This window comes from Dendrobium catenatum, unplaced genomic scaffold (assembly GCF_001605985.2).
Source record: "Dendrobium catenatum unplaced genomic scaffold, ASM160598v2 fragScaff_scaffold_1381, whole genome shotgun sequence".
Classification (NCBI taxonomy): Eukaryota; Viridiplantae; Streptophyta; class Magnoliopsida; order Asparagales; family Orchidaceae; genus Dendrobium; species Dendrobium catenatum.
Window position 1 is genome coordinate 468,363 of NW_021319843.1, and position 16,284 is coordinate 484,646.

At 34.4% G+C, this 16,284-nt stretch overlaps 1 protein-coding gene across 2 annotated transcripts in view; it reads right to left on the bottom strand.

Moving 5' to 3' along the window:
- Nucleotides 1–16,284, bottom strand: part of LOC110098889 (26S proteasome non-ATPase regulatory subunit 4 homolog) — a 30,670-nt gene that overhangs the window by 294 nt on the left and 14,092 nt on the right. The window contains exon 10 of one of the 2 annotated variants that reach the window (XM_020825836.2): nucleotides 160–246. In XM_020825836.2, coding sequence (XP_020681495.1) covers nucleotides 202–246 — 45 coding nt within the window. In that variant the 3' untranslated portion in view covers nucleotides 160–201. The remainder of the gene's footprint in view (nucleotides 1–159; nucleotides 247–16,284) is intronic. The other variant, XM_020825837.2, reaches the window with a different exon arrangement.

The window sequence follows — 16,284 nt, forward strand, 5'->3', positions numbered from 1 at the left end:
AATGGCAGCGCTTAATCAATAAGCATTTAGGTGATTACGAGTTCTCCATTCTATATTAAAGATTGAATTAAGAGAGAATTAGAGCAACTCTATAAGAATAATGAAATAAAATCAAAATAATAAAATAGTTAATGGACAGTGTGGATGAAAGAGGACAACCTCACCAAGGAGAAAAAGCAGGCAAGAGCATCATAGGGCCATTTACTTCTCACCTTCTTTCTCGGATTTATCTTCGGTCTTCTTTTGCTGCAGAAAGACGAATAAGCTCAGTTTCAAGTTATTATTATAATAGTAGAAATTCATAATAAAACATTTTCATCAATAACAATCATTGTGCAGATACGAACACCGTTCGGAGGCGAATCAGAGCGCGCCACATCACCCTTTTGCTGTGTACCAGGTGACGTGATGCTCTATAATTCGCCTCGAACAGTCCGATGTTCGCACAGAATAATTTCTCCAATGATGGAAGCTGTTAAAGACTCGTATATTGATCTAAGAATGAAACATGAGGAGAAAAAGTTCAAAATAATCCCTGAATGTGACTAATTTAATCCTGAAGTTTCATAGTTCTTCAACATAATCTCGCGATTATATAAAATTAATCCTTAGTAAATAAAAGATGAAAAATATGCTATAAAATTGATATCAATTTAATCCTTCGATCATACAAATTTGATTCCAATTTACCTTCTGAGAGACTATTTGGAATCAATTTTGCAATCGATAAAATTAAAGAAATATGATGTTCTGAGACTAAATGGACCACATAGAAATAGTTGAGAACAATTTTGGGATTTTTCCTTGAAACTTGAATCATGGTTCTACTAACTTTGTTGTCAGCTCAGTGTAATCATTATAACATTTTCTCAGCAATCAAAAATATCTAAACTTCAAATTTGCTTTACTAAAACAAAATGCAAACATTAAATATAGGTAGTTTACTTGGCTTAGAATAACGCATGTGCTAGATAACATAAGAGACCAGTTCATACAACATAGAACTTGAGATGATCAAATTTTAATCATTTTAGTTTCCCAGATTTCTCAGTACTCTTTTTAAATTCTCAAAGAAGCAACAACTTCAATAGGGAACACCACAGTTGATCACAAGGCAAGACAACTTATCATCCTCCACTTCTTTATGCTCATTATTGAGTGACACTTAGGCTTCATTTGGGACAGCTTTCTTACTACATCTTAAAGCGGCTTTTGACAGAAAAGTTTTAATTTTTGTATTAAAAATTTACTTTAAGAATCATTGAAAAAGCCGCTCCAAACGAAGCCTTAAACCTATCTTAAATAAATGAATTATATCCATGTTACCTTTAATCTACCTACTTTTCTTCATGATCTTCTACATAATTTATTTGTCCATGCTATGGATATATTTACTTGTCCATGCAAAAATGTCCAAATTAATTTTTCACCATCTTATCATCAACAACTATTACTCACACCATCCCACAAATAACATTATTATAAGAACAATTAGGGTTCTATTCCGTATAAGACAGACAGGTACTTCAACTTGGAGTCTCTTCTCTAAATCGATAAGTCCTTCAACCAACATTCAAAAGCCAATTTTCATCAAAGAGAGGCAAAAGTCCAATGTTTAAAATTGCGTAATCGGATATTGAGGCATTTTTAGTTTGTGAGGCGAGGCGTAAGCCTCAAGGCATTTTGAGGCTAAAAAAAATTGCATAAACATAAAATGATAAAATTTGTATATACTAATGAGTAAATAATATATAAAACATAAAAAAGCACAAGATATGAAGTGAAATCAAAATATCCCAATAATAAGATAACATGAATACAACAATATACCAGTCTGCCGGGGGGCCAAGGGGGCGCTGCCCCCTGACGGAGTTCAACCTGCATGTTTTGAAGAGTACTTTTTAAAGTTCGTAAGTTGTTTGTATGGAAAGATATCGAGCGGTACCGAGCATGTACCAAGCGGTACCGAGCATGTACTGAGCGGTACCGAGCATGTACCTAACGGTACAGAGCATGTACATTAGCTTTTTTTTTTTTTTTTTTAATTTTTAGAGGCGGACGCCTCTCAACCGTGAGGCGAGGAGTGCCTTGAGGCGCGCCTCAGTAAACTTGAGGCGTACGCCTCATATCCTGAACTCATTGCGTGGACTTTGAGGCTTCAAGGGACTAAATTGTGTTGAGACGCGCCTCTCATTGCGCAATTTTAAACAAAGACGGTGGTAGCTTCCACATAAAAGCTGGTGGTTATGAAGTCTGTAATTCCAATGCTAGAAATTAACCTCAAAATAGAAAATACAAATCCAAAATAAGAAAAATCCATTGATGAAACAACAACAACATCAAGTTTTTATCCCATTACGTGGGGTCGGCTAACATTTTTGAAGAAAAACCAACAACAGCTCTCTCTTTCCTATTCTAGCAATCCAGATATTAACATCAAAGAAAACCATCCGTTCTCTATATAGAAGCTTAAATTCGACTACTTAGAAAGATAAATTCTCATAATCCCTCATTTCAAATAAGAAAAAAATTAGTAGATTTGTGAGCGTTAGAACATATGAGAGGAGACAAAAATGTTTTTAACAATTCTAACACATGCACTGAAATTATTGTCAGGATTGTAGCCGATCACTTTCAAAAATGATAGGAATAGGTTATTCCATTCTCTCGAAAGATTTGACACTTGTGCCAAGTGTATAACTTAGATTGCAATTTTTTATTAATTAACAAACTCATTTGAGACAAAAAAAATGTGGCTAATTATTCATTTAACTTTTGTCACTTTTGGTGTTGAACTCAGGAAAAAGATTAACAGTGCAGAAAAGTGTTCAAGACTCTACCTTCTAAAGAATAAAAACTCAAATCAGGTACAAGCACAAATGAGCTGTGTGTTTACAAAAACACTCACTCTAAATTCCAAAAACAGTTCAAGTAATGATAGTAATATATGACTTCAGCACTATCAACTCGGTCACAAATTTTACTTGCGTTAATAAATTAATTCCTTCCCTAATATAACAACATCAAGCCTTTATCCCACTATGTGGGCTCGGTTACATGAATCTTTTTTCTCCATTACGTCCTATTAATAGTCAAATTCTTATTTAGATCTAATAACGAAAGGTCATTTCTAATATTTTATAACCAATTCTTTTTAGGTATACCTTTACCTTTCTTAACATAAGTCAAATCTAATACATCTACTTTCCTAACCGGATCACCGGAAGGCCGACGTTTTATGTGACCAAACCATCTAAGGCGACTTTCTTGTATAATCTTCCACTGTAGCTACTCCAACCTCTCCACGTATATGCTCATTTCATATCCCGTCTTATCCACCTGAGCATCCTCATCACTGCAACACTTAACTTAATATTATGCTTCTCTTTTAGTGGCCAACATTCTGCACCATAAAACATTGTAGGTCTCACAACTATCTTATATAATTTTCCCTTAAGTTTGAAGGGGACTTTTCTATCACACAACAAGCCCGATGCATTTCCCCACTTGAAACATCCAACTTGAATTCTACTAATAATATTTTCATCTATTTCACCATCACTCTGAACAATAGAACTAAGATATCTAAAACATGTACTCTTATTAATGACTTGATTGCCCAAAGTCACAATCCTCACACTAGATCTATTACTACTAAAATTACACTCTATATATTTAGTTTTACATCTATTCAAACAAAAACCTTTAGACTCTAAGGTTGACCTCCATAATTCAAGTTTACCTTCAACTCCCTCTCTAGTCTTATCAACAAGAAGAATATCATCCGCAAAAAGCATAGACCAGGGTACAACCTCTTGCAAATGTCTAGTGAGAACATCCATGAGTAAAGAAAAAAGATATGGGCTTAAGGATCATCCTTGATGTAATCTAACTGAAATACGAAAATATTTGGTCAAACCACCTTGTGTTTGAACACAAGTAACAAATCTTGCATACATATCATAAATGACTTGAATATAAGCATTATTAACCCATTTCTTTTCTAGAACTCTCCATAGCACTTCTCTTGGAACTTTATCATATGCTTTCTCTAAATCAATAAAAATCATATGAAGATCCTCCTTATTCTCTCTATACTTCTCCATCAAACCTCTCAATAAATGTATAGCTTCCATAGTAGACCTACCCGTCACGAATCCAAATTGATTTTGAGAAACATTAGTATCTCGCCACAACCTATGCTCCATAACTCTCTCCCATAGTTTTAAAATATGACACATTAGCTTAATTCCTCTATAATTCACACAATCTTGTGCGTCACCTTTATTCTTAAAAATAGGAATCAACACTTTTATTCTTAACTTAATTCCTTCTCTAATCACCAACAAAATTTAAAAGACTTTCATTGTGAGATTTGTCAACTAGCTAATTACATTCTTAGTACCTATCCCATTCAAATCTACAAATCTTCTCAATGTCTTGCTTTAATCTATGATAATGTCTCTAGAGTTAGATAATTTATTCCCTTCATCGATGATCATACCTGTGTTATTTGGATGTTCTTAATGAAAGAAAAATCCCAACTGAAAAAAAAAATGCTAGTACAATGATCTACACCCAATTTCAGTTCAAAATTCAAATCCTAAAAATTGACAATGTCAAGGAATACTTTGAATCAGTCCTAGAAAAGCTAATTTGTCTAACAGCCTTCAACAAAGTAGGATTGTTGAAAAGGAAAATAGATATCATTTAGAGCTTACTAGATCACTAATGTTATGCACAAACATTCCTAATTTTCTTTGAAGAGAAGTTGTTCTAACCATGGTCTAAAATTGCGCAATATGAGGCTCGCCTTTGCGCAATTCCAATAAAAAACGTCTTAATGCTTACGCCTCGAGTTTTTTTTTATGAGGCTTGCGCCTCAACTTGGGTGAGGCCCGCTCGCCTCACTGCCATGAGGCTTACGCCTCACGCTATGTTGACGACTTATGAGTTCTTATGTGATATGTCATTGCTATTTGTTTTTGGAAATTGGAATTATATGTTAATGAAAAGAATACTGGTATTTAGGAAAGATCGAATTTTGAGTTGAACTATATTTCATGTTGTCTTATTATTGGGATATTTTGATTTCACTTCATATCTTATGCTTTTTTATGTTTTATGTTATTCACTAATTAGAATGTAAAAAATTTATTATTTTATGTTTACGTAATTTTTTGATTTTGAGGCTTACGCCTCAAAACGCCTCGAGGCTTATGCCTCGCCTCACGAATTGATATAGGCAAGGGGGGGTGGGGGGTCAAATCAAATCCTAATATTTGATTTTTGACTTCTCTAACTCATTAATGTCAAGTAAAAAATTAGCTCATTATTTCTTAAATTTGACTTTTCTTCTTCCCCCTTTTTCCAAACATTTCCCTACCCTTTCCTCTCCCTTTTCCTCTTGAATTGCCTTGATTCCCTGCTGGTTTTGACCTTTGGCCTGCTGCAGTTTTCCTGCTGGTTTTCCTCCCACGGAATGCTGCTGACCCTTCGGTTTGCTGCCTTCTTTATTTCCTGTGGTCCCATTTTTACCGTGAAATGAAGTTGGCTGTTGGACCCGATATTTACCTGTTTGATTCCTGTGCTTGGCTGTTGGAACCGTGGCCTCCTCCTTGAGATTTGTTGTGCTGTTTGGGATTTCTGTACAGAAACTGTTGGATTTTCAATTCCCCATTTATGTGGAATTGAAGTATTCTTTTGGGTTGTTTAGTTTCCCTTCTTTTATGCTTATATATAGTAGATGTTTTGGGTTGTTTTAGGAGAGTGATGATTATGATTTTTGGAGAGAAAACCTGAGAGGTTTTTCATTAGAAAAAGTTTGAGAGCTTTGTTCCATTTCTTCTTCTACTTCTATGAAAATCTTGCGAGCTCTTTCCAACCTTCGTCTTGGCTTTTAATCTCTTTCTTCTATCCATGGTGATCATTCTATCTGTATCTTTCGTCTCTAAGTGAAGCAACTTTAGTGTGTCGTCAAGAGATTGAGTCAAGTTTGTAAGTCGTTATAATTTTAAAAGTTTGTAAGTCATTTTATTTTCTAATATAAAGTTATTTTGGTTCAATTGTCGTATTTTGTATCCTTATGGGTATTTTAGCGAGTTTCTTTTATATAGGAAGTGTTTTTCCTTTGTGATCAAAAATTTGTGTCCCTCTCACAAATTTTTGATTGCATCAAATTTAGTATCAGAGCAAGTTAGGAAGTCCTTGGATTTAGTTGTCAAGTCTTATTTTATTTGTGATCAAAAATTTGGATCCCACTCCCAAATTTTTGATTGCATCACGAATGAAAAACGCCTCAATACCCAACTACGCAATTTTAAACATTGGTTCTAACAGCATATTGCATTAATAGAATACCCCTCAAGAGTACTTAAATTTCAAACCCCTATTCAAAACCTTTTTCATTCATTTTCCAAGACCAAAATCATTTATTCACTTCCTCCAAAAATCCTTGTTTGTTCGGTTTTCATTCAACATTAAACAAAATTAAACCTTAAATCAATAAAAGGATATCTTTATTTAATGCTCGCCGAATAAAAAAAGGTACAGATTCTATTCTCAGGTCATTAGAAATATTATAAGTTTATAACTGCTTAGACATAGCCTTCCTTGATCACCAACCTTACTAATCTAAACCTAAAATTCAAGAGAAAATTCAAGAACAAGAACTTTAATGTTGGAATTTATTTGATCATCCACCATCTATTATCAAACTTACAGTTAATGAACATTTCTCAATGCCATTTCTCATTGCCCTTCTTTAAATGATGGGGACATCAGCAGCGATTTCGACACATGTACCTTCAGGAGATGCCGGAGATCGACGACCACGATCATCACCTGTATTTTCATCATTTTATGTAGTAGTTTATTTTTATTTTATGTTTTTCCGTTTTTGCCCTCATGGGTATTTGGTAGCTATTGTAGCCCAAGGGGCATTTTAGTTCTCGTCAGCAACATCAAAGCCTAGACTAGTTGAGCGTATGGGCTCCAAAGGTGAAAGCTCTCATTATTAAATTGCGGATTCTTGTTTACCGTCGTAGTTTTACAATTGATCTTTGTGTTTTCTTAAATTGTTTGGTTAACGGACTTTGCTCTTCTTTGCCTAAGCAAGTTAAAAACCACAAATTCCAAGGATCAAACTTTTGCCATAAGTGACACTTTTATTTTGGATTATTTTATTTAAATTGCTATCTTTAATTTCTTAAAGTAACTCCATCGCATGCTTGTTTCACATCATCAAACCTCCTGAAGCCTCACTAGAATCACAAACTCCCTTATCACCTTATCAAAATACAACCAACCTACCTAAAGCCTCACTTGATTAGAAAACCTTCTCATCACCATATAAATAAATCAACCTATACAGAAAAAGTTTCATGCATATGCTAGGAGAGAAGAAAAATCAAGGGGCAACAACACAAACAAGAATCAGAACCTGATTCAAGAACCAATGAAGTATAAACTTGTAAGAACAAATCCATAAATGATAATACTGACCTCCATTGTCCTATTTTCTTAACAAAATGGATAGGGTCATGTACCAAACACTCAATCTATGATAATTTCATGACCGGCAAATGATTTTCACTTAGATTCCATGATTTTTATCACTTCCCTTGATAAAATTAGATTCCAAACCATGTTCATGAAGCTCTCCAAACCTCAAATAGAAGAAAGCTACAATTGAAAAAATCCATAACTTAGAAAAGAATGATACATGGGGAGTATCTGAAACTCCCCAAAGAAAAAAATGATTGGATGCAAATGAATTTTTATAGTCAATATGCAGTATATGAGAGTGAATAAATTTAAACCGATTTATTACAAAATGGCACACCCAAACATATGGTATTAACTATCATGATACATTATCTCATATTACCAAACTCAACACAATTTGAGTTTTACTCTCTAGTGATAAAAATTTGGACTAACCTACATGTCAACTGAACATAAGGAATGCTTTGCTTAAAAGGAATCTTGAAGAGGAAGTATACATTGAGATCCAACATGGATTGAAAAATCAAAGAAACGCTAATAAGGTATGCAAACTTAAAAACACCCTATATGGCCTTAAAGAATCCCCTTGTGTCTGGTGCAGCAAATTCTCTTAGCGGTGTTTGGCTGTGAGTATTTAAAATTCTAGTGTATTTTAAATGCAATGCAAAGTAAATTCATTGTAATTGAAATGCTTTATAATGCTTTATTAATTATAAAAAAATTCATAAGATTAATTTTTTGTATTTAGATTGTTATAAAACAAACCCCCTGCTTTTTTTATTTTCTTTGAGTATTTTTTTCTAGGGCATTTGGGGAGGCCAACAACGGCGGTGGCAAGCGTGAGTGGCTGACAACAGGTAATGGCCGTTCGCAAAACAGGGTAGTGAGACGTAGCCAGTAACGGCGGGAGGTTGCTAGTGGCAGTAGGCGGTGAGTAGTGGTCAACAGTAGTGGTGACAACTGACAAAGGGAGGAAAGTGATAGCCGGCAACAAAAAGGGATGAGCCATAGCTTGCAGTGGTGACCAGGTATTTGGAAATAACCTGAATTGGCAAGATTTTTTAATACATAAGTAATGAACTAAATTGCGCATTTCAAATACATCAATAAATTACATTGTATTTCTTCTCCATCCAATAAAAAAATTAAAATTTCAAACTCCTTAAACCTTTTCACACTACTCAAAATACTTCAAACTAAAAAACCCCTAAATATGTTGAAAAATATGGGTAAACTTAAACACAAGCTAATCATACTATATTTATCAAGAACTCATCTAAAAAAGGCAATTATGATTAGGTATTTATATGATATTATACTGATAATTGACTTCAAGTAAGAGATAATCACATCAAAATGATCTCTAGTAACAGAATTTGAGATTTAAGACTCGAAAATTGCCAAAATATTTTCTTGATATGAAAGTGTCACATATTATTTCCTAAAGAAAGTATATTATTGATCAACTTCAAAAACATGAATGCTTGGTTGTAAGCCCGTGTAAACTTCAATGAACTCAACAAAAATTTAAGATCAACACTACAAGCACGATCATGTATAAAGGTAGAAAATAAGATCTTATAGGCAAACCCATCTACTTCTACCTCATCCATCCTGATATTAAATTCCATGTTAGTGCTATAAGCCAATACATGAACAACATTATTCAAGATCACCTGTAACCTATTAACCACATTCTAAGTTATCCCAAGATGAACTAAGAAAATATCTATTAAATAAAAAGTCATCCAACAATAAAATCAAAAATTCAAAGACGTTGACAGGGCTGGAGATGCATTAGACCAAATATCCACCACTGGCTATCATATTTATGCATGGGAAAACTTGGTCACATGGAGAAGTAACAATATGTGATATCAAGAAACAGTACTAAAGAATACAAGGCAATGACGTTTCGAATTTACAAAGAAATATGGATAAAAAGATTGTTAGGAGAAATAAACTATCAAGTGAAAAAATCTTTAAAATTGTACTGTGATAACCAAGTTGCCATAAGTACTGCAGAATCATATCCACCGTGATTAGACTAAACAAATCGAGTTAGATTGACATTTCATCTTAGAAAATATTGCAAATGGAGTAGGCAGAATAAATTATATTCCAACAAACTGTCACACTGCATATAACCTCACCTAGGCTGTACCCAAAATGAGTTCTGATAATCTAATTAACAAGCTGGTCACTATCAACATACACAATCCACCTTGCAAGGAGAGTTCAAATAATTTTGAATCCATTGCCAACACCTTTTTATCTATAACAATATATCAAATCATGGATAACAACTTTTCATCTACCCTAGATAACAATTTTTCATATACAGCAATTTATTTGGTAATCCGTAGCCAAAAACTTCTATTTTTTATGTAGTAAACTCTGGATTCCATAATAAAATTCATTTTCTTATTTCTACTCTCCTCATTCTCATTCTAATTTTCAAGATATAGCTATCCTAATTACAGTTTTACACAATTTACCTAGCTCCATACTATTACATTACCACATGTGCCATCAATAAATTTCAATATTTAACTAATTTAAAACTTAAAAAATAAATAGATAAATAAAACAAAGCAATATTAATAATCATATGCTGCAAAAGTGCATGATCAATGCACTGGTCATGGCACAATGCTGTAATAGTGATGCTAGGTAGTATTGCATTAGTGTTGCAAGGCAACTAGATAATATAATCACTATCAGAGCAATCAGATTTCAAAATTTTAAACAAAATAAAATAACAATTTTACTAATTAAAGCATTCAAATCTTGTATGTTATAGCCCATATAATTGCATGTAATACCCATATTATTGCATGTAATACCCTTTTAATTAGCCAAACTTAAACCACATTAGGTAATAAATTTCAACAAATATAATAATACATTCAATAACAATAATTTGCAACTGTCTGAAGAAAAAAAAACCAAAGATATAAATAATAAGATGATGAAAAATTACTAGTATTCAGTGAACAATAAGAGAGCATAAAGTGAGAGACAGTGAAGATGAGAAATTGAGAAACATTCTCGAAGAGAAACTTATGAGTAAGAAGCTAATAGCATCAGTATAAAAAAAACCAAATGAGAAGCACATAACTTAACTAACGAGTAAGAGCAAGAAGAGAAGAACCACCTAACATTGATTAGCTCTCGTGGGGGAGAACACAAAATCAATAGGTAAAATTCAAGGACTATTTGAAATAATTAGTAAAAAAACTTTCGTGACTAATTATTGTGGCAGATGTTGAACCAGATAATAAAATCTAAATAATGATTTCACTCAACCAAAGACGAGCACATCGTGCGATGACATGACAAGGTGGAGCTGAATGACACAGACACTATTCTACAAGCTTGTGCTTCACATCCAAGCAATTCTTAGAGTATCCTAAAGCACACTTTTAATAACATAGAGAATAGCAATATCACAAGAATAGCTCGTGAGTTGAGGTGTGATATCAATCATCAACATCAACTTGACAAGTGTTGTCAAGTAGAGTGCGCAAGTATTTTCTTGAAGACCATGACATCCGTGAGGACTAAGGACCAAGAATTGAGACCCACAAGCATCAACTTTGAGGAAAGAAACTCAATATACTTAATATTTCAAGATTAACTCATGAGTTTTAGAGCAACAATCTGGCAAGGATACCTCACGAGTAGAAATGTGAGATTAATCATTAAAATCAAGTGCATTTGTACTTTATTGAAAACCTTGACATGCTTGAGGAATTTGGATCAAGAATTGAAAACCGCCAATGAATAAGAAACATCAACATTGAGAAAAGTAAACTCAAGGATTTTAATATGACAAGGATAGCTTGTGAGTATTAGAACAAAAATCTAGCAAGGATGGCTCATGAGTACAAGCACAAGATCAATAATTAGCATCAACCTTGCAATCTCTATCGAGTAGAGTGAATGGGTACTTGATTGAAGATCATGACATCCTTCAAAACAAAGGACCAAAAATTGAAAAATGTCAAAAAAAAAAAAAAAAGCGATTCTACACTTTTAGGATAAAAAAACTCAAGGATGTACAATATGATAAGGATAGCTCGTGAGTATTAGATAAAAATATAGCAAGGATAACTCATGAGTAGAAGCATGAGATCTATGTTGCACCGATACGGATATGGCGACATAGATACGACACGATACGGATACGGGACACGTTAATTCTTAAAAATATAGGATACGGGTATGGCGCGGACACGATATTATAATTTATAAATCATACATAAAAAATAAGAAAGCAATCAAAGCATAATATTTGAAATTACAAAAAAATGACAACAACATTATTTGTAGCCTTGTAGCTTATAATATCAAAATATAAGTAAGCATTAAATGTCTAATACAACAACAAAAGCATAAACATAAATTGTCTAGCACATGAAGTTTCAACTATTCAATAGAAGGAATGATATGATTAGCTTCTTCAGTGGTTTGTCTTTGAACTTCTATATCAGCTTCAATAAATATCATAGCTTCTAATTCAGGCTTATCAAGTGAAATATTAGTAATTTCAAATATTATCATATCATCAAGAGACTCAAACACATCTCGGAAATGAGAGAACCTTGCTCGCAGCCACGGAAGTAAATACGATGAGTCTTTTTTTTTTTGGATTTCTTTTTGTTTTTCAACGGACACGCGTATCGAATACACTTGTCCTTTTGATATTAAATAGTATTTTAATTGGATACGGCTTTCGCGTATCCGACACGTATTGGAGGCGTATCCGTGTATCAGTATATCAGATACAACACGCCTTCATAAATGGGTGTATCAGTGTAACATAGCATGAGATCAATCATTAGCATCAACCTTAAAAGCATTGTCCAGTAGAGTGCATGAGTACTTAATTCAAGACCATGACTTCAATGAAGATTGAGGACCAACAACTGAGACCCGTTAATGAAAAAGCAAATATCAACTTTGAGGAAAGAGAACTCAATTATAGTTAACATGACACGCATAGTCAGTAAGCAGAAATATATGATCAATCAAAGCATCAACCTTGAAGGCTCCTGTCAAGTAGAGTGCATGTGTACATTGTTGAGCATCATGATATCCTTAAGTACTGAAGTCCAAAAATTCAGACCAACCAATGAACAAGTAAACATTAGTTTATATGACAAGGACTATGACATATTTGACGACAGAGAACCAAGTATTGAGACCCGCCAATGAAGAACCAAACATTAACTTTGAGGAAACAAAACTCCAAGGTTAAGAGTCTCGAAGTGACACTTTTGATCTAGATCCATAAAATGTCATTCATTATTTCCAACAAAGATGAGGAAGCTCTGGTAATGGCTCTAATGTTGGTGAAGACGATTACAGGATAACACTAGGGGATTCATGTGCAAAATTTTACAACTTTGAAAAATCTGTAGAATATAAAAAAAATATAGTTTGAACCAGATCCGACTGATTTGATGGTTCAATTAGTTCATCTGGTTCCAAGAGGTGGATTGGTTTGTGGACCATCCATCCGTCAAAGAGAACAAGGTAATGGATTGATTCTCCATTCATAAAAGATAGATAAAGAGAGAACATCAACAAAACAGAAGAATGTGCCAAATATGCAAAAATTATGCCAGCCAAGTGTTTACAAATAACCAGCAACCATGTCATTAAAGGCAAATTGACTGCTAGCCTAGGCGCTGAATGTGGTAAGGTTATACAGACTTGCATAGCTCTCAAGCTAGCGACATAACTAGGATGTACCTAAATGAATGCCTTGCCTAAATTTAATAGATCTATGCTAATCTTTCAAATGCTAAAGATGAGTGAGTCTTTTAAGATGATCATTGATAAGTAGACATTGAATGAGGTGAACATAAAAACAAGTTTGTTTCCTTGGAAACAAGTCGAACAAATTTAAGTGTGATGGTAGTAAATCATCATAATGTAGTGGATGAGCCAAGAAAATAGAGAAAGACAGAGAGTTACAAATCCAATTTGTAGGTGCTAACTAGCTTAGTTGGTATGATATATTCTTTGAAAGTTGGAGCTAAAATATTGGGATCAAATCCATTCCACACCAAATTTTTGCATAGGCACAAAAACATTCATAAAAAAAAAAAAATCCAATGGTAAGGAAAAGCATGGGGAAGAGGGAATATATGGTAGTAATATATATTACACTTAATTCATACTCTATAAAATAATAACTTCAGAAAATTTAACCATGATCATGATCGATTAAAATAATCTATCTAGCAAGATATTTGAACTTGGAAGAAAAAGGATATTGAAAATTAATTATTGCAAGATAATTAAAGGTTAAATTTTCCATTTAATAATCTAAAAAAAATCCCATAAAATTAAAATAAATTTATAAGCAACATAAATATTTATTTTTCAGTGCCCCAATTCGCTCACTTGAGCATCTATGGGGGCACCTAGTGCTTGGGACATTGAGCAGCCATATCACCTTATGTGCCTGGTGCTCTTGAAAAGTTATAGTTGCAGGCTGTAATTGATGAAACAAGAACATAAGAGTTACAACAAAAAAAAAAGTCACAAGGCCCAAAATAAAATATTTTGTAAAGGAAAGCAAAAGAATAATGCTCTCCATGAAACCAATGGAAGAATTCAAAGAAATATTTTTATTGCAGAAGACCACAAAAAGTGCAACTCAATTATTCATGTGCATGATATGCAAAAATTTTAAGGTGAAAGTTAAATGGGGTAGATTAGAAAAGTGCAAATTGCAGTTATGAGTCAAGAGTCTTTCAGGCCTATTGTTTAAAATGACCATTTAGAAAATAAGTGGTAGACTGGATGAAATTGAATTAAACACTGAAATAAAATTTCATTTCCATCATCAAGGCTAAATTCATAAATGGAAACCGAAAGAAACAAATGTTAAAAATGAAGGTTAAAAACAGTAAAACCATTCTGCTACAGAAGAAAGAAAAAAAAAGGCAGTGTCGCAGTAAAGTAGAACTCCTCACCTTGGGAATGGGTACCACACGCACACCCCCAAAACCCCTAGCCCTCACCATTAATTGACTGGTGCCAAAACCAAGTTAGTCATTTTGTTGTTTGATTCGCCTTTGTTTAGCCAACTTATTATATATATCATTTGCCCTCCTTAGTATCTAATTTATTATATAAATCATTAAAAGCTAAAATCTTTGCATTGCATTTTGCTTTCTTAGACTCCTTACGGGCCTCTTTATATCTTTCCCAATTATGAGAGTTTTTAAAGCTAAACCAATTTTTATAACAAATATTCTTATTTTTTATCTTTTCTTAAACATTTTGATTCCACCATCAATTATTTTTACTATTAGTAGTTTTTCCCTTTGATACTTCAATCACATCTTTTGCAACATTTTTAATATCACTAGCTACTTTTACCAACATAACATTAGCTTCCTCATGCACAGACAAAATCTTAAGATATAAAATCTTACTCTCAAAAATACTTTTGTTAATATTTTTCAACCATTAAAAAAGCGGACGAGGCGTCCGCATTGAGTTGCGCCTCAAGTCGAGGCGGAAGTCATGCGTATCAGGGCTTACGACTCAAACCATCCAGCGAAGCGTACGATTTTTTCGCACAAGGCGTACGCATTAGAGCATAATGCCTCGAGGCAGTATGAGGCACTGCCTCGAGGCAGTATGAGGCACCGCCTCGAAATTTTTTCTTCGGTATATATGTAAATACGACGCAGCCAATTCGTGTTTGTGTATTCGCGTATAGGATTAGGGCTTCCTGTGAGAATTGAAAGGCGAACTAGAGGCGAAGCCGTGAGGGAAAGAGACGAAGTCGTGAGTGCAGGAGACGAAGTCAGAAGGAGACGACGCAGGAAACGAATACAAAAGCAATAACGGTTTCGAAAGCAGGAAACGAAGCCGAAGTTGTGAGTGCAGGAAACATTCAGGCCTCGGTTAGGTCGGAAGAGCAGGTGAGCGATGTTGTGGCCTTGACTTTGAGGTGTAGTAAAGAAAGCTTGAGTAACTCCTGATTCGGCTTTCTTTCATTCGTCCGCTCAGTACATGCTCGGTACCGAGCAGGTACAAGCTCGGTACTGCTCAGTACATGCTCGGTACTGCTAGGTACATACTCGGTATCGAGCAAGCACCGCTCGGTACCGAGCAAGTATATGCTCGGTATTGAGCGGTACATGCTCGGTACCACTAGGTACACGCTCGGTATCAAGAAGTATATGCTCGGTACTAAGCGGTACATGCTCGGTACGGAGCGGTACATGCTTGGTACTGAGCGGTACATGCTCGGTACTAAGCGGTACATGCTCGGTACTGGTCGAACCCCGCCAGGGGGCAGCGCCCCCTTGGACCCCGGGCAGACTGGTACATTTTTGTATTCATGTTGTTTTATTATTGGTAATCAGAAATTCGAAAAATACAAAAGGTATCTACAACAGCAATTTGAAAAAGAACAAGAAGAGATTCTAAAAAGATTTGGCGAAAAACTCGAAGAACTGGATGATCTGTACGCACCGCCTCAAGGAAATCAACAACAGATAATTCATCAGGAGCTGAATTCGCAAGTAGGGGAGTCTGATGTAGACAAAGGGGGGGTCAACACAAGTTGAGTTTTTCTTGTAATTTCTTGTCTTGTGTCTTTTTATCTTCCCCCTCTCCTTTTCTTCATTATCTTGTCCTTTCATCTTCCATCTTGTCTTTTGGGCTGCTTGTTGATTTCATATGGGCCTTGGCTATTTTCGGTTGGAGCTTTAGTTGTTGAATTTTTAGTTGGTGCAAGCTCAT